The 22,716-nt window shown below is 48.9% G+C and overlaps 2 protein-coding genes across 2 annotated transcripts in view; one reads left to right on the top strand and one right to left on the bottom strand.

Moving 5' to 3' along the window:
- Positions 1 to 9,900, bottom strand: part of RPGR (retinitis pigmentosa GTPase regulator) — a 39,401-nt gene extending 29,501 nt beyond the window's left edge. The window contains exons 1-5 of the mRNA XM_029046565.2: positions 9,882 to 9,900; positions 9,013 to 9,138; positions 4,566 to 4,658; positions 3,477 to 3,539; positions 217 to 375 (exon numbers count right to left, since the gene is read on the bottom strand). Of these exons, the coding sequence (XP_028902398.1) occupies positions 217 to 375; positions 3,477 to 3,539; positions 4,566 to 4,641 (298 nt within the window). The 5' untranslated portion in view covers positions 4,642 to 4,658; positions 9,013 to 9,138; positions 9,882 to 9,900. The remainder of the gene's footprint in view (positions 1 to 216; positions 376 to 3,476; positions 3,540 to 4,565; positions 4,659 to 9,012; positions 9,139 to 9,881) is intronic.
- A 4,652-nt stretch (positions 9,901 to 14,552) lies between these two features.
- The window catches only part of OTC (ornithine transcarbamylase), a 29,615-nt gene continuing 21,451 nt past the window's right edge, over positions 14,553 to 22,716 (top strand). Inside the window, exon 1 of the mRNA XM_007667259.3 lies at positions 14,553 to 14,792. Within this exon, the coding sequence (XP_007665449.1) occupies positions 14,716 to 14,792 (77 nt within the window). The 5' untranslated portion in view covers positions 14,553 to 14,715. The remainder of the gene's footprint in view (positions 14,793 to 22,716) is intronic.

Genomic DNA, 22,716 nt, shown 5'->3' with positions numbered 1-22,716 from the left:
GCTCCACCACCCGACTGCTGTGCGACCTCGCGTGAGTCGCTTGAAGCTCTCTGGGCCTCAGCTACCTCATCTGTAAAATGGGGATTAAGACTGTGAGCCCCAAGTGGGACAGGGACCGCGTCCAACCTGATCACCTCGTATCTACCTCAGTGCTTAGAACAGTGTTTGGCAAACACGAAGCGTTTAACAAATCCCATCGTCGTCATCATCACTCACCAGTCAGTGCAGCGGAAGTATTGGAGCCAGCTGACAGCTGCTTGATCTTATATCGGGATGTAAAAAAGCTAATTTGATGAAAAGTGGTTCTCTCTTCTGTGTCGCCAAGGCCCAACTGACCGTCACTATTTCCTCCGGCTGCATACACGTTTCCTCCTTCTGCGCAAAGGAGAGAACACAGTGCGTTTCGTACATTCGTGCTAGAGGAACGTCACCGAAAGTTACTAAAGGAGAGGATTGGTATGGTCCCTGGTTTCCCGACTTGGGGCTTAAGAAACTAAAGATTTCAAGGGAGAAAACACATCTTTTTAAGACTTAACACCCCTTTCCTGAGGGTGAATGGCCGATGGAATGTCACAAATGTGTACAATGCGGGTTCTTAGTAAATCCAGGCTGTATCACATTTGAAGAAGCAGTGTGGCTCAGTGAAAAGAGCGTGGGCTTCGGAAGCAGAGGTCATGGGTTCGACTCCCGGCTCTGCCACTTGTCAGCTGTGTGACTGTGGGCAAGTCACTTAACTTCTCTGTGCCTCAGTTACCTCATCTGTAGAATGGGGATTATCTGTGAGCCTCACGTGGGACAAACTGATTACCCTGTATCTGCCCCAGTGCTTAGAACAGTGCTCTGCACATAGTAAGCGCTTAACAAATACCAACATTATTATTATTAAATTTTGAAAATACGTTCATTTGTTGCCCCCAAAATACTATTTAATGATTCAAATCTGTCCCAGTTAGTGACAAAAGGAAACCGGCATTAAAATATCACTATCCATCATTAAAGGATGCTCAAGTACACTAAACCTAGGGCGTTTATACAGTCTGATTAAATTAAATGCTCTTTTACGCCATCTAAACACTTTGGGTTCAACGTTGACTTCCTCGTCAAACTAGTGAGAAGCAGCATGATCTAGTGGATAAAGCACCGGCCTGGGAGTCAGAAGGACCTGGGTTCTAATTCCTGCTCCACCATTTGTCTGTTGTGTGACCTTGGGCAGGTCACTTCTCTGTGCCTCAGTTACCTCATCTGTAAAATGAGAACTAAGACCGTGAACCTCATGTAGGACATGGACTGTGTCCAACCTGACTGGTGTGTATCTACCCCCGGGCTTAGTACAGTGCCTGGCACATAGTAAAGCCCTTAATAGACGCCATAAAAAAAAATCCGATGAAATTCTTCAAGATAAATATTCCTGGAAATAATTTCAAACAGAGACCTCCCTGCTCTTACCTCTAATTAACATTTGTTTGGTCTAGCTTTCGAAACTAACTGGGTCTACTAAATGCTTTCACAATGAAGATCTCAATACTGCTCCTGGATACGTCCGAACAAGTTCCGTTCATCTTCCAGAAGCCAGATGTCCGCACTTGGCTCGGATTTCCAGCCGTTTTTGGCCTGAAGGAGTCAACCTGATTCTCCCCTCCGTACTCGAGAGAGCAGGCAGTCACAAATCCTCAGAGACGACCATACAGGAGGCGGCGTGGCCTAGCGGCAAGAGCCCAGGGCTGGAAGTCGGAGGCCCTGGGTTCGAAACCCAGATCTGCCGCTTTCCTGTTGGGTCACCTGGGGCGAGTCCCTTCACTTTGCCATGTCTCAGTTTCCTCATCAGGAAAATGGGGATCATATCCCATTCCCTCCGAGACTGGGAAGTCCATGGGGGACAGGGACTACGTTCAAACTGAATACCCTGCAGACCTAGCACTTGATACGGGGCTAGATTTAGAGCAAGCCCGTAACAAATACCGCTATTATTGTGTGGATTTTGAGAAGCAGCGTGGCCGAGTGAAATGCCGTGTGGCCTAGTGGGAAAAACACAAGCTTTGGAGCCAGAGGACCTGTTTTTTAATGCTGGCTCTGCCAATTCCCCGACTTTGTGACCATGGGCAAGTCACTTGATTTCTCCACTTATAAAACGGGGATTCGATACCTGTTCTCCCTCCTACCTATAATAAAAACAATAATAATAATAACTATGGCATTTGTTAGGTGCTTACTATGTGCCAAGCACTGTTCTAAGCACTTGGGTAAATACAAGATAATGAGGTTGTTCCACGTGGGGCTCACAGTCTTAATCCCCATTTTACAGATGAGGTAACAGAGGCACAGAGAAGTTAAATGGATTGCCAAGGTCACACAGCAGACAAGTGGTGGAGCTGGGATTAGAACTCACGACCTCTGACTCCCAAGCCCGGGCTCTTTCCATTAAGCTACGCTGCTTCTCTGCAGCTCACCTAGACTGTGAGCCCCACGTGGGGCAGGGACTGTGTCCAGTCAGATGATCTTCTATCTACCCCAGCGCTTAGAACAGTGTTTGGCACATAGTAAGTGCTTAATAAATGCCATCGTTATTATGATTTCTGATTTATTTTTTTTTACTTGGGTGGGGTGGGTAGGCAGGGGAGAGAGGCAGGAGAGGTGAGAGGGAAGCAGACCATCTCCCCTCCCTCCTGCTCAGGAGCTTGGTTAGCAGAAGGAGTAATTTATCTGTAATTTATGCTGCTCTTGGATTTGCTCGCCCTCCTCCTCTGCCCAAGGTTTTCACCAGTCTCCAATGTCTGCTGTTGCAGGCAGCCATTTTCTAGCTGCCAGTGGCAGCCAGTCAGCTGCTTCTGTGGATGGAGGGAAAGTGACTTGTTCAGGATTCATCATCGACAACCAAAGGGGAAGGTCTTCCTCCATTCCCAAAGGGAGGAACCTCTTCATTCGCTCACTCATTCATTCAATCGTATTTATTGAGCGCAGAACCCTATACTAAGAACCTGGGAGAGTAAAGAGACACATTCCCTGTCCACAGAGAGCTTACAGTCTGTAGTGGATAAAGCACGAGCCTGGGAGTCAGAAGGTACTGTGTTCTTCTCCCGGCTCCGCCACTGGTTTGCTGTGTGAACTTGGGCGAGTCACTTCACTTCTCTGTGCCTCATTGACCTCATCTGTAAAATGGGGAATGAGACTGTGAGTCCAGCGTGGGACCGGGACTGCGTCCAAACTGACTTGCTTGTGTCCACCCCCATGCTTAGTGGAGTGCCCGGCACACAGTAAGCACTTAAACACCACAATTATTATTAGAGGAGGAGGCAGACATTAATAGAGGAAAGAAATTACAGCTCTCTACCTTGTTAAATTGTAATAGGAACACGTACAAATGTTCCTATTACTGGAACATTTCTCCCGAGCGTTCTGCGTACAGTAAGCGCTCGGTGAGGACCACGGACGCAACGATGCGAAACAAAACTCAGACGGACCGATCCCCTTCAAACTACCTGTGCAGACTAAGGTGTGGTTCCTTCCGCACGCAGCAAATTTCACCTTCTCGGGTTTTAAGGCTGAGGATGAAACAGAGGATGGTTAAATTATTCAACTGGCCTTCCAGAGTGGCGTTCTGAAGATCTCTGGGCGAACCTGGAAATCCTTTTTCAAAAAACCGTTACTAAAATCCCGAACTAGCGTTCAATCGCCCACTCTACCAAAATGGGATTTCGTTCCCCGTTTTTCCCCGCTCACAGACTGTGAGCTCCACGTGGGACGGGGACGGTGTCGGAGCTGGTTATTTCCATCTACCTCGCTGCTTCGTGCAGTGGCTTTAGACCGTCAGTCAGCTCACTGTGGGCAGGGGATGTGTCTGTTCATTGTTGTATCGGACTCACCCAGGCGCTTAGTACAGTGCTCTGCACGGAGTAGGTGCTCAGTAAATACGAGTGAACTGAATGAATAGAGATTCAGGTCCGGCAAGTAGGTCGGCATTACGGGAGTGAAGCGTGCGGGCCGGGTTGTTGGAGGAAAGGAACGACGTGAGGTAGAAGGGGGAGAGCTGACTAGGTGCTTTAATGCCAAAGACGAGGCGATTCTGTTGGATGTTTACAGGGAGTAAGCGCTGGATCCGTACCACCGATTGACCCGAATCCGCATCTGGACATAAATATCTAAGCTGACCCCCGATCTTCCCCAAACTGCATGCACAAAGGAGCTCACATTTCCCACTTTCAAAGTAGCAGCATTAAATGACCGGGCATCTTTCATCCGGCTTTTAAAGTGGAGCAATCGACCGGGGCAATTCTCCCAGATGAGATTTTATTCATTTTATTTTTAACCAGACGACACCCGAGGAAGCGAATCCCTAGGATGAACGTCTGCTAAGTGATCCCTGAGTCGGTGTACACCTTCGGGGCGGATGGCCGTATACAATCGTGATTGTGTAATTCTGGAGAAAAGCGACTCCCATCGATTAACGGTCTTTTCACCTTTTCAAAAGAAGGAAGAGCTAGATGGAATCGCTGTAATTAACACGAAATGATATACTTTCCTCGGTCATTTGTCTGCAACAATGACAACAAAAAAATAAACCTGCCAACCTTTTACACACGTCGGCTTGTTTACTGTAGTCTTCGATCCTAATCCTAACTGACCCCAGTTGTTGCTGCCGAGCATGTAGAGTTTGCTGTTTCCTGAAAGAGAAGAAAATACGGACATTTGAGCATCCTGCACGTGGTGATGATAATATCTGTGGTATTTGTTAAGTGCTTCCTCTATGCCAGGCACTGTACTAAGCACCAGGGTGGATACAAGCAAATCGGGTTGACACAGTCTCCCTGTCCCACGTGGGGCTCTCAGTCTCGATCCCCATTTTCCAGATGAAGTCACTGAGGCCCGGAGAAGTGAAGTGACTTGCGCAAGGTCTCAGAGAAGACAAGAGGCGGAGCCGTGATTAGAATCCACGACTTTCTGACTCCCAGGCCCGGGCCCTACCCGCTACGCCACACTGCTTCTACATAAAACCGCTTCTGCTGACACTAATTACAAAATGATGTTTTAGGGAGTGTTTCTATCACCTAAAGAACATGCCATTCTTTAAAAAAAAAACCCACACAAATACTAAAAACAAATATGCAAATATTATAAAGCTCAAATATTGGGAAGAAAATAATTTGGAATTTATGATCGCTCGGTCTGAGGCATTTAGCTCCTGGTGTGTTTTAATCTCGTTAGCTGATTCTGTTGTAATGTCGCCTCCCACTTGTTTAATACAGCGCTGCGCACAGCGTAAGCATTCAATAAATTCCGTTGATGGATTGATTGATTGATTGATCTGGGGACTACTGACTACAGAATTAGGGAAGCAGCGTGGCTCAGTGGGAAGAGCCTGGGCTTCGGAGTCAGAGGTCATGGGTTCGACTCCCGGCTCTGCCACTTGTCAGCTGTGTGACTGTGGGCAAGTCACTTCTCTGTGCCTCAGTTATCTCATCTGTAAAATGGGGATTAACTGTTAGCCTCACGTGGGACAACTTGATTACCCTGTATCTACCTCAGCGCTTAGAACAGTGCTTAACAAATACCAACATTATTACAGAAACCAAGCATCAAAAATGGCTTCCAGACAGCTCCAAAGCAAAGAGGAGGGAGAGTAAATAGGGTAGAGGAAGGGCTGGTTTGGAGGTGGACAGAGCGAGGCGCAGGAAAGACGAAGAGGAGTAAAAATAATAATATTATTGTGGTATTTGTTAAGCACTTACTATGTGCCAAGCACTGTCTAAGCACTGGGGTAGACACAAGATCATCAGGTTATCCCACTTGGGGCTCCCAGTCTTAATCCCCATTTTACAGATGAGGAAACTGAGGTGCACAGAAGTTAAGTGGCTTGCCCAAGGCCACACAGCAGACAAGTGGCAGAGGCGGGATGCCGTCCTCGGACTCCCAAGCCAGGGCTCTTTCCATTAAGCCACTGGACCATTCATCCATTCAAGTCAACTGTATTTATTGAGTGCTCATTGTGTGCAAAGCACTGTACTAAGCCCCGAGGAACAGCACAATAAACAGTCACATTCCCAAACCCACAAAGAATTTACAGTCTAGAGGGGATGGGGTGGGATTATTCATTCAGTCGCACTGACTGAGCGCTTACTGTGTGCAGAGCACTGTACTAAAAGTTTGAATTACCTTCCCCCTGCCTCCTTACGCCCAAGTCCCCAGCCCAAAGTTTGTCAGTTTTCCTTCTGAGAATAATAATGTTGGTATTTGTTAAGCGCTTACTATGTGCGGAGCACTGTTCTAAGAGCTGGGGTAGATACAGGGTAATCAGGTTGTCCCACGTGAGGCTCACAGTTAATCCCCATTTTACAGATGAGGTAACCGAGGCACAGAGAAGTTAAGTGACTTGCCCAAGGTCACACAGCTGATGCATTCTCTCTCCCTACTGCTCAGCGAGAAACCAGCTGGATTCACAACCCATACACATTCAGTTTGAAGAAGCGGCAGAGAGTCCGTTGCAAAAACCTGTAAGCCCGTCAAACGGCAGGGACTGTCTCTGTCGCCAGCTTGTTCATTCCAAGCGCTTAGTACAGTGCTCTGCACATAGTAAGCGCTCAATAAATACTATTGAATAATGAATGAATGAAAAACCGCCTTCGAAAATAACAATTCACCAGTTTAGCTCTGCTTCCCCTCAGTCCCAACAGAGAAGTTTTCCTTGGGACCCCCAGTCCTGCCTTAACACCTCTTTTCCCTTCGTTTGGGCTACGGGGCAATCGGGAAATTCACAAGGGGTTTTTTATTTCTGCTTTTGTTTTTCGAATGGCATTCGTTAAGCCCCTATTCGGTGCCAGGCACTGTACTGAGCGCTGGGGTGCACACAAGCCCAGCCCCACATAGAGCCCACAGTCTTAATTCCCATTTTCCAGATAAGGTCACTGAGGCCCACAGAAGTGAATTGACTTGCCCAAGGTCACCCAACAGACAAGCGGCAGAGCCGCGATTAGAACACCACAAGGCGGCGACTTGGGAAAGGCTTGTGTGCAGCGAAGCGCCCCTTAACGTCGAGTTCTAAAAGATCCCACCCCCCACATTAAAATCATTCAGTCGTATTTATTGAGCGCTTACCGTGTGCAGAGCACTGTACTAAGCGCTTGGGAGATTACACCAGAACAATCTAACAGACAAAAAGTGGGTGTATCTGAATATACTAGGCTTAGTAAACTCCCTTACGTCAAAATCTAATTTAGAGGCAAAATAATTCTCAAAAGGGATTTCCATTGTCACTCATATAAAATCATAAAACAAACCATAATGGGGCAGTCTAGACTTCACTCCAACAGCTTGGATTATCTTCTTCCAACTGGTTTGGTTTATGTGTCTCAATCAGTGGTATTTATTGAGCGCTTACTACGTGCAGAGCACTGTACTAAGCGCTTGGGAGAGTACAACACAACAGAATTAGCGGACACATTCCCTGTCCACGATGAGCTTACACCTGTGAATTTTTTCTCGGTCCTTACTACAGTGCACTGCATACGGGAAGCGTTTGATAAATACTAATATTATTACTACTAATTTAGACTCCTTAAGCAGTTCCATCAGCTTTACTTACAGGGTGTTTCTCAACATGAACACCAGAATCATTATTAATAATAATAATAATTTTAGTATTCAAGTGCTATTATATTAGACTCCTTGAGCAATTCCATTAGGTTTACTTACAGGCTGTTTCTCAACACAAAACATCAGGATCATTAACAATAATAATGATGATAATTATAATAATGTGAAACATCAGGATCATTAACAATAATAATAATGATGATAATTATAATAATGTTGGTATTCAAGTGCTCACCCTGCATTAAGCACTGGACTAAATTCTGGGGTAGATAGAAGATAATCAGGTCCCACATGGGGCTCACAGTCTAAGTAGGAGGGAGAACAGGGATTGAATCCTCATTTTTTGCAGATGAGGGAACTGGGCCCAGAGAAGCGAAGTGACTTCCCCAAGGTCACACAGCAGGCAAGCGGCAGAGCCAGGATTAGAATCCAGGTCCTCTGGTTCCCAGGCCCGTGCTCTTTCCACTAGACCACTCGGTTCCAGAGTCAAGTAAGTCTCCCAGCATATTTTCACCTCAATCCGGCTGTGCTGGGGTGGGAGAGGTGAGGAGAACGGAAGACTGAGAGACGCTCAAACAGTTGCCTGAGGGGAAACTGAAATTAGGAAACTGAAGAAGGCAAGGAGGTCGGAGGAACCGCTTAAAAGAAAGAGTGTAACACAGCTTTCGAGAAGCAGCATGGCCTAGTGGATACAGGACGGGCCTGGGAGGCAGAAGGACCTGGGTTCTAATTCCAGCTCCTCCACGTGACAGGCCCAATTAAAGTTTTGTGGGGCAAGGAGCCAGTACCCTGCGGGCCTGGGAGGCAGAGGACCGGGGTTCTAATCCTGCTCCGTGACCTATCTGCCGTGTGACCTCAGGCGACTACCTTAACTTCTCTGTGCCTCTGCGACTCTGCATAACGGGGATTCAATACCTCCTACTCAACCCGGGAGCCCCACGCGGGACTATATTATAATAAAAATTTGTTAAGCGCTTACTATGTGCAGAGCACCGTTCTAAGCGTTGGGGCAGATACAGGGTCATCAGGTTGTCCCACGTGAGGCTGACGGTCTTCACCCCTATTTTACAGACGAGGTAACTGAGGCCCAGAGAAGTGAAGTGACTTGCCCCCAGTCACCCAGCTGACAAGCGGTGGAGCCGGGATGCGAACCCATGACCTCGGACTCCCAAGCCCGGGCTCTTTCCACTGAGCCACGTTGCTTCTCTTGTATTTACCCCAGCGCTCAGTACAGTGCTTGGCACGTAGTAAACGCTGAACAAATCCCACAGTTATTATTACAATACAGACCTCTCCTCCGTCCATGAATCACACCCTTCTTGAACCTATTTCTTTCATCTCTCTGCCCGCCTTCCCACCCACGCGTGGTTCGCTACATTTTTCCCCCTCCCGTTATTTTTTTCCTCGTTAGTGCGCCTTCATACCGACCTGTTACGAAAGCAGTGTGTTCGTCTCCACAGGATAGTTGGGCAAGGGTGTCATTTCTTAACCAGAACTTGCTGGGGATATTTTCGGCAAACTTGCTCTTCCCAAAGGTAAAAACCGCCCCTGAATCTTTAAATGCGAATGGATTCGATGTTAGAAACTCCACCGTGCTACGAGAAAAAGCAGAATCCTCCCTGGGCCACTTGGGGAAGTGTACAGAAGCGGCACGAACCGCTGGATAGGGCGGAGGCCTGGGAGTCGGAAGGCACCGGGTTCTAATCCCGGGTCCCCCACTCGTCTGCTGGGCCACCTTGGGAAAGGCACTTGACTTCTCTGTGCTCCAGTTCCCGCAGCTGGAAAATGCGGGGGGAAGGTCCCGGGGGGGGGGGGGGGTGTCTGGGGAGGGAGGTGAAGGGGGGAGGGTCCCGCGGGGGGGGGGCTGTAGGGAGGGGGGGTCCTGGGGGGGAAGGGGTCCCGGGGAGGGGGGCTGGAGGGAGAGGGGTCCTGGGGGGAAGAGGCCTAGGGAGGGGGGTCCTGGGGGGGAAGGGGCTTTAGGGAGGGGGGTCCTGGGAGGGAGGGGCTGTAAGGGGGAAGGGGCTTAAGGAGGGGGGTCCTGGGGGGGAGGGGCTGTAGGGGGAGGGGTTCTGGGGGGGAAGGGGGTCCTGGGGGGGAGCGGCCGTAGGGAGGGGGGATCCTAGGGGGGAAGGGGGTCCTGGGGGAAAGGGGCTGTAAGGAGGGGGGTCCTGGGGGAGAGGGGTTGTGCGGAGGGGGGGTCCTGGGAGGGGAGTCCCGCGGGGGGAGGGTCCACGGGGTGGAGGGGCTGTAGGGAGGGGCGAGGGGGTCCCGGGGAGGGGGGGGGCGGCGGCACTCACCGGGCACGGGGTGGGGGGCGGCCCGGGCGGGGTCGCCCATGGCGGGGTGTGGGGGAGCCTAAGCCCGGGAGCCCCCCCCCCCCGGCCCCGACCCCCGCAGCCGCGGCGCCCACCGGCCCGGAAGACAACACGGGGCCGCCAGGGGCAACGGGGGCCGCCCAATGGGCGTCGCCGCACCGGGGTTAGGGGGGCGGGGTCACGGCGGCGGGGGCCCGGGGGGGGCGGGGCCCGGGGGGGCGGGGCCCGGAGGGGGGCGGGGCCCCGAGGGAGCGAGCGGAGGGGGCCGGCGCCCCCTGCCGGCCAGAGCGGCGCCGCGCTAGTCCGGGCCGCGGCGCAGGCGCAGAGGGAGGACACGGCGGGAACGGCCGCGGGGGGGGGGGGGGGGGAGACAGAGGACTCCATCCATCCATCCATCCATCCATCCATCCATCCATCCATCCATCCATCCATCCATCCATCCATCCTGATTGAGCGCCGACTATGTGCTAAGCGCTCAGAATGTGCAATTGGGCAACAGAGACCATCCCTGCCCCACGACGGGCTCACGGGCTAGACGGGGGACCCGGACAACAAAACAGGGAAAGAGAGAGGAGGAGGAGGAGGAGGGAGAGCATGGCCTGGGAGAAAGGACACGGCCCTGGGAGTGCCCTGGAGAGACCTGGGTTCTAATCCTACACCGCCACTTAATAATAATGATGATAATGTTGGTATTTGTTAAGCACTTACTAGGTGCCGGGCACTGTCCTAAAGGCTGGGGGAGATCCAAGGTAATGAGGACGTCCCACGTGGGGCTCACGGTCTTAGTCCCCATTTTACCGATGGGGTAACGGAGGCCCAGAGAAGGGAAGTGACTTGCCCGAGGTCACACAGCTGACAAGCGGCAGAGTGCGGATTAGAACCCATGACCTCTGACTCCCAAACCCGGGCTCTTTCCGCTGAGCCACGTTGCTTCTCGTCCGCTGGGTGACCTTGGGCGAGTCACTTCCCTTCTCTGGGCCTCAGTCCCCTCCTCTGGAAAATGGGGACTAGGACCGTGAGCCCCACGTGGGCCTTGGATCCACCCCGGCGCTTAGTACAGTGCTCGACATCAGTAAGCGCTGAACGAATGCCAGCAGCAGCAGCAGAGGGGGAGAGGGAAGGAGGAGGAGGGTAAGGAAGAAGGGGAGGAGGAAGGGAGGGGGTAGGAGAGAAGGAGAGAAGAAAGGAAAAGGGAGAGAAAAGAGGAAGGGAAGAAGGAGGGAAGAGACTGAAGGGAGACGAGAGAAAAAGGAGAGGAGAAGGAGGAGGGATGGAAGAGAAGGAAGAGAGAGAACAGGGAAGAGAGTGAAGGGAGACAAGAGAGGAAAAGGAGAGGAGACCAAGGAGGGAGGGAAGAGAAGACAGGAAAAGGGAGAGAAGAGAGGTGAAAAAGAATGAATGACTGGATATTCTCTCCTCCCTCCCCTGCCATCTTTTCCCCAACTCCTTCGTGCCACTTATGCCCATAGCATTATACTCTATTGCTTCCCCTCCGTTCCCGCAATATATTTTTGTGCCGGTCCCCCCTGCTAAACCGTAAGCTCTTTGAGGGCAGGGGTCGTATCCGCTAGCTCAACTGTCCCCTCCCAAGTGCTCTGCCCAACAGTCAGCACTACCAGTAAGCGCTCTATAAATACCACTGATGAACTGTCCTTGCGAATGACAGGTCTATTCCTGACTCTGTTTTTAGCACTAATGCATATACATAATAATAATAATGCTAATGATGATGGCATTTGTTAAGGGCTTACTATGAGCCAAGCACTGTTCTAAGCACTGGGGTAGATACAAGGTTATCAGGTTGTGCCAGGTGGGGCAGTCACAGTCTTAATCCCCATTTTGCAGATGAGGGAACTGAGAGCAGCATGGCTCAGTGGAAAGAGCACGGGCTTGGGAATCAGAGGTCATGAGTTTGAATCCCGGCTCTGCCACTTGTCAGCTGTGTGACCGTGGGCAAGTCACTTCACTTCTCTGTGCCTCAGTTACCTCATCTGTAAAATGGGGATTAACTGTGAGCCTCACGTGGGACAACCTGATTACCCTGTATCTACCCCAGCGCTTAGAACAGTGCTCGGCACATAGTAAGCGCTTAACAAATACCAACATCATTATTATTATTAACTGAGCCCCAGAGACGTGAAGTGACTTGTCCAAGGTCACCCAGCAGACAAGCGGCAGAGTTGGGATCAGAGCCCACGTCCTCTGGCTCCCACCACCGAATAAAAATCCTGGTGGTGATTGGGTGAGTTATTTTAATTTTAAAGGGGCACTTGGGGGCGGGGGGGGGGTCTTACTAAGATGGATGCTTGTCCCTTTAAGTCTCTTGACTTCCTAATCATTTAGCCACTTGGATCAAAAGGAGACAAAGCAGATATTGATGAAAAGAGAAAGTACAATCAAAGAAGCCGGTAAGTAAACAACTGAACATAATATAAAGTTTAAATTACCCTCCCCTCCTAAAGTTAAAGGTTATTGCCAGTTGCCAAGTTCACTTTGCCAAATCACAGGGCAGAGAGGAAAATCAGAGCGCAGAGCACCGTTATACTAAACTCTCCCAAGCGCTTGGTAAGCTTCCTGCAGTAATCGCTCAATAAACACAATCGATCGATAGGACTGACTGAAGAACTTGATGAAGGAGAATTAACATTCAAATTGGAGGCTTGAGGGGGCACTCGTTCCTGGACTCTAGGAGACACCGTAAGCAGTTTGATTTAACATCAGTTCGGACGTCCAGCAGCAGCATGGCCTAGGGGATAGAGCCCCGGCCTGGGAGTCAGAAGGACCTGGGTTCTAATCGCTGCTCCACCACCTGTCTGCTGTGTGTCCTAGGGGAAATGTGGTATTTGTTAAGCGCTTACTATGTGCCAGACACGGTACTGAGTGCTGGGGTAGATTCAAGCGAATTATGTTGGACCCAGTCCCTGTCCCATGGACCTCAGAGTCTTTATCCCCATTTTCCAGATGAGGGAACTGAGTCCCAGAGGAGTGAAGTGGCTTGCCCAAGCTCACAGAGCAGACAAGTGGCAGAGCCAGGATTAGAACCCTCATCTCCTGACTCACAAGCCCGAGCTCTTTCCACTAAGCCCCGCTGTTTCTCACTGTTGTACATCCCTGTGCCACCCACAAGACTATCTGCAATTTTCCCCTTCTTCCCCGGTGTCCCTGGAGCCACGGTGGGTAGAGCAAGCACAGACCAGTAAAAAATATTCTTCCACAGATCTGCAAATGTTTCCGTCACCTGGACTTTTTTTTATGGTATTTGTTAAGCACTTACTATGTGCCAGGCATTGTACTAAGCACTGGGGTAGATAGAAGCTACCTACAAGGAAAATGACCGCGCTGAGCCTGAAGCTCCTAAGCTCTGTAAAATCAACTTTTGGGGGGTTTATTGGCAAAACCTGTTTTTGAAAAATGTGGTGGGGGGGGGGACTTCTTTAGATGCCTCTGTTTGCCTTGAACAAACACGATGTAATTTTTAACTAGAGAGAGAAGGCCCTTAGAGCAGCAATAAGTTTTACGACCTGTTGGTTTATATTGTTTTTTAATATGTTTGGAACACTTGACCTGCACTTTGTATACATACTAGTCCCCATGGGGCAGAGTCACAGAAAAGGAACCTAGTACCCCGAGGGTTTATAATAATAATGATGATGATTGTGGTATTTGTTAAGCACTTACTATGTGCCAAGCACTGTACTAAGCCCTGGGGTAGATACAAGGTAATCAGGCTGAACAGATGCTAGGCTCCCAAGGAGTACCAATAATAATAATTGTGGTATTTGCTGAGCACTTACTATGTGTCAGGCTCTGTACTAAGCGCTGGGGTGGATAAAAGCAAACTGGGTTGGACACAGCCCCTGTCCCGCATGGGGCTCACAGTCTTAGTCCCCATTTTACAGGTGGAGTAACTGAGACCCAAAAAAGTGAAGTGACTTCCCCAAGGTCGCACAGCAGACAAGCGGCAGAGCCGGGATTAGAACCCGGGTCCTTCTGACTCCCGGGCTCATTCTCTATCCACTAGGCCATACTCTCCCAAGCCCTCAGTACACTGCTAGGCACACAGTAAGCTCTCGATAAATACCACTGACTGATGGACGGATGGCGTTAACCACTTGGTCCATCCCCAGTTCAGACCCTAACTGGGGATCCTGGTGTATGAATGGGGGTGGGGAGGACCTGGTGAATCCTTCCTTGGGTTCTAATCCCGGCTCTGCTACTTGTCTGCTGTGTGACCTTGGACAAGTCACTTCACTACTCTGGGCCTCGGTTACCTCATCTGGAAAATGGGGATTGAGACTATGAGTCCCACGTGGGACAGGAACTATGACCAACCGATTTGCTAGTATCCACCCCAGTGCTCAGTACAGTGCCTGTTACATAGTAAGCTCTTAACAAATACCATCATCATCATCATTATTATTTTAGTATTGATAAATACCATTGATTGGTATTTAATTGATGCCGAGTAAGTGCTTAACAAATGCCATAATTAGGAATTATTATATGAAAACGAGGTTGTAATTCAAATAGTGGGGAGAAACTTGGCTTTGCTGCTGAAACTGACCCAGAGTTGTGCAATAGGATACATTTGAAATAAAAAAAATAACAAAACAACCCACCCTCCTGGAATTTGGACTAAAGTACAAACGCAACCTAAACCCTGCAGAGCAGTCTCTGGATGAGGCCAGGCAGATAAGGTGATCCCATAGTGACACCCCCTTTTGTTGAAATACGAGGCATTCTCCACTTCAGGTGGTTACAGAGCTAGCGAGGGTCTCGGGGATAATCAAGAATCACCCCTCGTTTCGGGAAGAAGATGCTGTTTCATCTGAGGACCCTGTTGGCTAGAACTGCTCTCCGAAATGGCAACACACGCCTGGTGCGAAATTTTCGGTAAGTATTGGCTCTCAATTCATCTTTCTTTCGGAAATCGTCGTAAATCTAAACAAACCCGAAAGAAACTAGACTTTGCAGCAGAATGCCCAGGGAAAACGCCTCCTCTAAGGATTCCAGGAGTCATTTTGCGCTCTCCTTTGAGACTGCCATCTGAAATTCCATTTGATGTTTGTGTTTGAAATATTCTTTCCTTTCCGAGCCCCTCTTTAAATCATCTATGCCGAGGGTTCAGCCTGAAGTATAGAGAAGATATACTGGAAGTTTTGGAGAGCTTCAGATTCTACGAATCCACTCCAATCACCTGACTTTATAAAATTAAAGCAACAAATTTCTATATGACCCTTGAGTTTGGATTTTTCTGAAAAGGCTTGATAATCCATCCCTCTCGAGAAGCTACCTGGGGCCTGTCAGAACTTCAAAACTGACTTCAGACTCATAACCACAAGACCAAGGAACAGTATAGCCATTTGGCGAGGGCCCGGGCCTGGGAGTCAGGGGGTCTGGGTTCTAATTCCGGCCCTGCCACTTGCCTGCTGTGTGGTCTTAGGCAAGTGATGTCACTTCTCTGTGCCTCAGTTTCTTCAACTGTAAAATGGGGAATCGATACTTATTCCTCCACTTAAACTGTGAGCCCCATGTGGCAAGGGGACTATGTCTGCCCTGATGATCTTGTACTGATTGCAGGGCTCAGCACAGAGGAAGCACATGAATATCACTATTACGAGGAGCAGTGTCATTTAGCAGAAAGAGCGTGAGCCTGGGTTCTGATCCTGGCTCCGCCGTGTGCCTGCTGTGTGACCTTGGGCAAGTCACTTAACTTCTCTGGCCCTCTGTTCCCTCATCTGCAAAATGGGGATTCACTATCTGTTCTCCCTCCTACTTGGACTGCGAGCCCCACGTGGGACACGGACTGTGTCCATTCTGATGAGCTTGTATCTACCCTAGCACTTAGAACAGCGCTTGGCATATAGTAAATGTTTCACAACTAACATCATTAAAGGATGCTTTAAACATGAGTCTGATTAAATCAGAAAGTGTACCCCCTTAAAGTCTTGCACCCCAAAGGGAAGAAGAGGGGACAGTTAAAGATTTCTTGGCGGGTGCATTTACAGTGGGAATGCTGTTTGAAAGGAGTAACTCTCATCCCTCTAGACCGTAAACTCGCTGTGGGCAGGGAACATGTCTGTTCATTGTTGTATCGTACTCTCCCGGGCGCTTAGTTCAGTGCTCCGTGCACAGTAAGCACTCAGTAAATATGACCGAATGAATGAACAGGGGTTCTCCTTAGCGGGACGGCCATTTGAGTTGCAAAGAGGGCACTGTAGAAAAATGCTGGGTTTTCTTTAACGGTATCGAGCCTGAGATTGGGGAGCAGGGGAGATTACTGAGTGGAAATCCAAGTTAATGAAGCCTGGAAATAATTGACAAGGAACATCTACTTCATGCTGTTATAGAGACTTTTGTGACCACAATCTGGATGGAAACTAGTTTTTGCAAAGTCCAAGGGGATTGGGTTACTAAGAGCTAGTCAAATAAAGAGGAGCCTAACTTCACTAATACTTGGAACCTTTGCTCTTTGTGGGCTGGGGCGGACCTCAGCCCTTCGAAAAACCGGCTTCTATTTGCCTCCTCTGTTTGTTCTGGAGGTTACAATTTAACTTCCTTTGCCATCCTTGAGGCAGTATGTTGTTGACCTGCCATATGCCCCTGGAAAACCAGGTGACCTTCTCTCTAAATAATAATGATAACTGATATTTGTTATGCGCTTACTATGTGCCAGGCACTGTTCTAAGCGCTGGAGTGAATGCAAGCAGGTCAAATTGGACCCAGTCCCTGGCCCATGTGGGGCTCACTGTCTTAATCCCCATTTTGCAGCTGTCCCCAAGTAAGCTGTTGCGTGGAGCTGTCAAGATTTCACTTCTTTTGACACTAACCGTTTTGCTTTCCTAGCCGCACTGGGCAGTGAAAATATAGGAAGAACCAATTGGAGATTTGGATTAACATGCTAACAAACAGGGTATCACCCGGAGCAGCAGCATGGCTCAGTGGTTAGAGCACCGGCCTGGGGGTCAGAGGACCTGGGTTCTCATCCCGGCTCCGCCATGTGTCTGCTGTGTGATCTTGGGCAAGTCACTTTACTTCTCCGGACCTCAGTTCCCTCATTTGGAAAATGGGGATTAGGACCGTGAGCTCCATGTGGGACGGACGCTGAGTCCAACCTGATTAGCTTGTATCTACCCCAGGGTTTAGAAGCCTGCTCAACATAGGGCTTAACAAATGTCTTCATTATTATTATTATTATTATTGCTCTGAACACAGTAAATCCTCAATAAATATGACTGACTGACTGATTGAAGAAGTTCAGTATGGTGCCCGGCACATAGTAAGCACTTAACAAAGGCCGTACTTCGTATTATTATGATGATACCTTGCTCAGAGGACACCAAAAAACTAGAGAACACAGAAGCCCAATCAGTAAAAAAGGCTGCACTCATTCTGCCCAAACTTTCAAAATTATATTACATTCCCCATGGATTAGTGAACTACGATGATGAGAACTGTGGCGTTTGTTAAGGTTTACCAGATGTCCAATGCCAGGGTAAAAACAAGGTCATCAAGCTTGGCACATAGTAAGTGCTTAACTAACACCACAATTATCTTTGCTATTATCATTAATCCAGGCAGAGGCTTTGTCCCACATGGAACTCACGGACTAAGTAGAAGGGAGAAGTGATATTTAATCCCCATTTTACAGATAAGAAAACTGAGGCGCAGAGAAGCGACGTGAGTTGCCTAAGGTCACACAGCGGGTGACAGAGCTGGGATTAGAACCCAGGCCCTCTGATTTCCAGGGCCGTGCACTAGGCCATGTGGCTATATACAGCAGCAACTTCATTCATCATTCATTCATTCATTGAGCACTTACAGTGTGCAATGTACTAAACGCTTAGGAATGTACAACACAGCAATAAACAGCGACAGTCCCTGCCCACAACGGGCTTACGGTGGGTATGTGTGTAGATATATATCTCTAGAGTGTGGCCTAGTGGATAGAACATGGGCCTGGAAGTCAGAAGAACCTGAGTTCTAATCCCGGCTATGCTGCTTGTCTGCTGTGTGACCTTGGGCAAGTCACTTCACTTTCCTAGGCCTCTGTTACCTTATCTGAAAGACGGAGATTAAGACTTTGAGCCCCATGTGGGACATAGACTGTGTCCAACCTGATTAGCTTGTATCTACCCTAGAGCTCAGTAGAGTGCCTGCCACATGGTAAACACTTAAAAAAAAATAAAATAGAAATACGGAGAAATAAATACACCCACACACATAAAATATAAAAAGATGCTATTCCCCCACACAGCATACAAAAGAAGGTGATTTAGCTATTTCACAGCTTTGCCGAGGCATTTTACGTGAAAAAATATAGGCATTTTATTCCTTGGGGCGTCTCTCCTAAGATATCTCTTTTATCGGCTAGCTCCTCCACCCTTCCTCCAAGTAACTACTTCCTACAACCAAACGTACACCCAGTCCAGAATGGTTAGCATCTATTTGTAGCCGGGGGGAGAGGTGGGAGAGCGATGCCCAATTCCATTCTGCAACTGCCTGACGACCAGCAGCACGAACAAGTCTCGGGGCACAACCGGGTGGCAAAGGGGCGTACGATGCCCCCCTTCACAATCCCAGAAAGCCACTGAATGTGCAGTCGGGCACCAGTGAGCCCGCTTGGCCTCCTCCACCTTCGGGGAACATTCATTCATTTGTTCAGTCGTATGTATTGAGCGCTTACTGTGTGCAGAGCGCCTACTGTGTGCAGAGAGCTTGGGAAAGGACAATACATCAATAAAGAGAGACAATCGCTGCCCACAGTGAACTCACAGTCTATGTGGGGGGAGACAGACAGCAGAACAAGTAAACCACCACTAAGAACACTGCAGAAGGAAGAGCCCTTGGAGGAAATTCTCCAAATGGCAACTGAGGGGTCTTTCCCACAGACAGCAGACATCTCAGATATCAGAGAAGCAGCATGGCCCAGTGGAAAGGCCCTGGGCCTGAGAGTCAGAATGCCTTGGGTTCTAGGCATTCTGCTCCGTCACTGTGTGACCTTAGATGAGTCGCTTCACTTCTCTGGGCCTCAGTTACCTCATCGGTAAAATAATGATGGAATTTGTGAAGCGCTTACTATGTGCCAGGTACTGTTCTAAGCGCTGGAAACGGGGATTAAGACTGTAAATCCCATGTGGGACAGGGATTGGGTCCAACCTGATTTGCTTATATCCACTCCAGCGCTTAGAATGGTGCCTTGGCACACAGTAAGCGCTTAACAGATACCACAGTTATTATTATCATGTTAATAAACTGAAAATTTGACTTTTCACCACTGCACGCTACGAGGGGGTCAGTCTGATTAGAGTGGGACAGTGTGCATTCAGAAGGAGGAAAAGGGCCATGGTAATGATGGGGGCATTTAAGTGCCTACAATATGCCAAGCACTGTAATAAGTGCTGGGGTAGATAATCAACTGATAAGTTAGTGGGATCTGACACAATCCTGTCCCACAGGTGGCTAGTGGGTTGAAGGAGGAGGGAGAACAGGGATTGAATCTCCGTTTTTACAGTTGAGGAAACAGAGACTCAGAGAAGTTAAAGTGACTTGCCAGAGGTCACACAGGAGACAGGTAGTGGAGCCGGCATCCTTTAGAAAGAGCCGAAAGATACTCCTGGCTCCGGATTAAGGAATTCATGGCATGATCCGAGTTTGGGGCACAGACGTTAGGTAGATTTGTGCCAAACTGTGAGGCTTTCTTGGCTATTATTTCGTATGTTTGGGGAAAGCAGTGAAGGATTCCCTTTAGCAAGCAGGGCAGGTCTGCCTGAGAGCCATAAACAGGAAAGGAATTCAACCCAGCAAACCATTGTTTCTCGCTTTTCTTCCACTGATAAGTTGGCCTGGAATGGTTTGCTTCGAAAGCTGTGGAAAAACAACTTTTTCCCAAGCGAATGGATTTCTCTGGGGTGGGATAGGGCTAGAGGTGGTGGAGAATTGGAATTGACTTTCAGCCTCCAATGGTGTGGATGAAAGTATCTCAAAGCGAATCCGACTTTATGGATGGCCTCTCCCTCCCACGTCATGTCTGTCAGACTCCAGCTCTCCCCACCTACAAAGTCTTACTAAAAATCACATCGCCTCCAAGACTCCTTCCCCGACTAAGTCCCTGATCGGCTGAATGGATCATTAGAGCCTGGGCCTGGGAGTCAGAAGGTCAAGGGTTCTGATCCCAGCTAGGCTCCACGCTTGTCTGCTGTGTGACCTTGGACAAGTCACTTCACTTCTCTGGGCCTCAGCTACCTCGCTTCTAAAATGGAGATTGAGACTGTGAACCCCTCGTAGGACAGGGACTGTGTCCAACCTGATTGGCTTGTACCCACCCCAGCCCTTAGCACAGTGCCTGACACACAGTAAGCGCTTAACAAGTACCATTTACTATTATTATTACTATAATGTGGTGGAACCAGGATTAGAATCTGGGTCCTCTGACTCCCAGGCCCATACTCTTTCGACTAGGTCACGCTGTCTTCGGCTCAGTCTTAATCCCCATTTTCCAGGTGAGGGAACTGAGGCCCAGAGAAGCCAAGTGACTTGCCCAAGGTCACGTAGCAGAGAAGTGGCAGAGCCGAGATTAGGACTCAGGTCCTTCTGGCTCCCGGGCCCCGGCTCTTTCCACTAGGCCATGCTGCTTCTCCTTAATTTGCATTAAGGAGAGGGCAGGCGCCCAGATGAAAAACGTGGAACCCATGACCTCCCAGGGGATCCAACCCCCTTCTCGACCCACCAGGAAATAGAACGTGTCAGAATCTGACAGATCATTTAGACTTTTTCACCGCCGTGGGGATGAAGGCTGGGGGAAGTGCCATTGCCCGATGAAATATGCCGCTGTTTACCATATTTCCCGAAACGGGGCTCGATTGCTTTCGACGGGTCCTCTAATCATCGCGGAGGAAGCGGTGAAGCCGAGTGGAATGTTAATAGGCCATTGTCGGGGATGTGAAAACGGGAACGTGCGTCCTGTGAGATTTCCTGTTATTTGGACATTACTACCCGGGGATAAAGAAGCCGTTTGGATCACAGTAAGCAAACTGGCCTTCCATGACTCCAGGTGGAGACACACATTGGGAGGCTGAGTTTTGCTGGGTCCTAATGGAAAGTTGGAGCTGGTAGGACGTGCCAGTGAAGGATGATACAACACTCATATTCTAGTAATGTCTCCTTTAAGGTGCTGAGGGGTTATTGCTTCCCCCCACACACCCAAACCCCAGTTTCTCCCAGGGAAACTTGCATCTTTAGACTGCTTTCGTAGTGCATGGGAACGGCAGGGGGAGTGTGGGAGGAACGGAGGGAGGGCAGACGAATTGCTGATATTTATCGAGAGCAATCGGCAGAAGCAGGATTAAAACCCAAGTCGCAAGATTAAAACCCAAGTCCTCTGACTCCGAGGTCCAGGTTCTTTCCAGATTCACAGTGCTCTTCCAGCTGAGTGGTCTGCACCCAGCAGGAGCTCCATAAATTCTGAAGTTAATGATGATGACCCTTTCAATCACCTTTGGGCTGGTCCATTCTTAACCTGAGGCCGGGGGTTTTGGAAGAAATGGCCTGAACTGAATTTTATATCTCTTTTGGGGGAATTTAAAAGAGTACCTTTATTTTAAAACCCAAATCGTCCTAAATCTGGAAGTGGCCCTTGTATTTAAATACAAACCCCGACCGAGCTGACAGAATCTGATTCTCAAAATGGACACAAGCCCGATGGAGGATTTCTCAACATGCTCGCCCAACTAAAATTAGACATCTGGCTCACAAACAGAAACCTAGTGAAAAGCAGGTTTTCTTCCCCCCTTCAAGTTATATGCTGAAGGATTTCAGCGATTAAATGTTACAGCGTTGTTTTGGAACACCTGGACTGCAGTTCATCAGTCAATGTTGATGTATACTGTATTAAGCGCTTGGGGGAGCCCACTGTAGTCGAGATGATGGGCACGATCCCTGCTCTCTGGGATGGCCCTACATCCTTCAATCAACCAGTCTATCAATCAGTTGGTATTTACTGGGCACTCAGATGCGTAGCTTCAGTTTGCAAACCACTCTCCGAGCTGACAGTTGGAAAAGAGAGGAAATGCATGATGAATACCAGAGAATGGTTCCTGGGAAGTAGCATGGCCCAGTGGAAAGCGTCTGGACCTGGGAGTCAGAAGGCCTTGGGTTAAATCCCATCTCTGCCACTTCTCTGTTGTGTGACCTTGGGCAAGTTCACTTCACTTCCAGCGCTTAGAACAGTGCTTGGCACATGGCACTTAACAAATGCCCTTATTATTGTTAATATTCTCTGGGCCTCAGTTACCTCATCTATAAAACGGGGATGAAGACTGTGTCCAACCTGATTAGCTTCTATCTACCCCAGTGCTCAGTACAGTGCCTGGCCCATAGGAAGTACTTAACACACACCACTAAAAAAAAACAAAAACGTGGTAACGACTTCAGGCATTAACTCACACTTTCTTGGAAAGGTCCTTTCCTGGCTATGGATTTTAAGGATTCACAGAATTTTGAGTTGTAGCCATGGTCTTGTTCCATTTCTCTTAACTCCCAGAGACAGCTTTACTTTACCTTGTCCTGAGGAACAAATGTTCCTAAGCAACCAGTTATGAAAAGAGAGTCACCACCAAAGACAACAAAAATATGGTTAATGGGTAGAAAGCTTATTTTCTCCATCTGAAGTGGTGGAAAATTTTCTGGGGTCATGAAACAGAAGCTGCCAAGCCCCAAATAGCGGTGGAGGGAAGAGTGGGGGTTTTATGTCTGGGATGAGCGAGCCTCCTTCAATAATGAGAATAATAGTATTTGTTAAATGCTTACTATGTGCCAG

The sequence above is a fragment of the Ornithorhynchus anatinus genome, chromosome 18 (genome assembly GCF_004115215.2).
Source record: "Ornithorhynchus anatinus isolate Pmale09 chromosome 18, mOrnAna1.pri.v4, whole genome shotgun sequence".
NCBI lineage: Eukaryota > Metazoa > Chordata > Mammalia > Monotremata > Ornithorhynchidae > Ornithorhynchus > Ornithorhynchus anatinus.
This window is presented reverse-complemented; position numbering and strand designations above follow the sequence as displayed.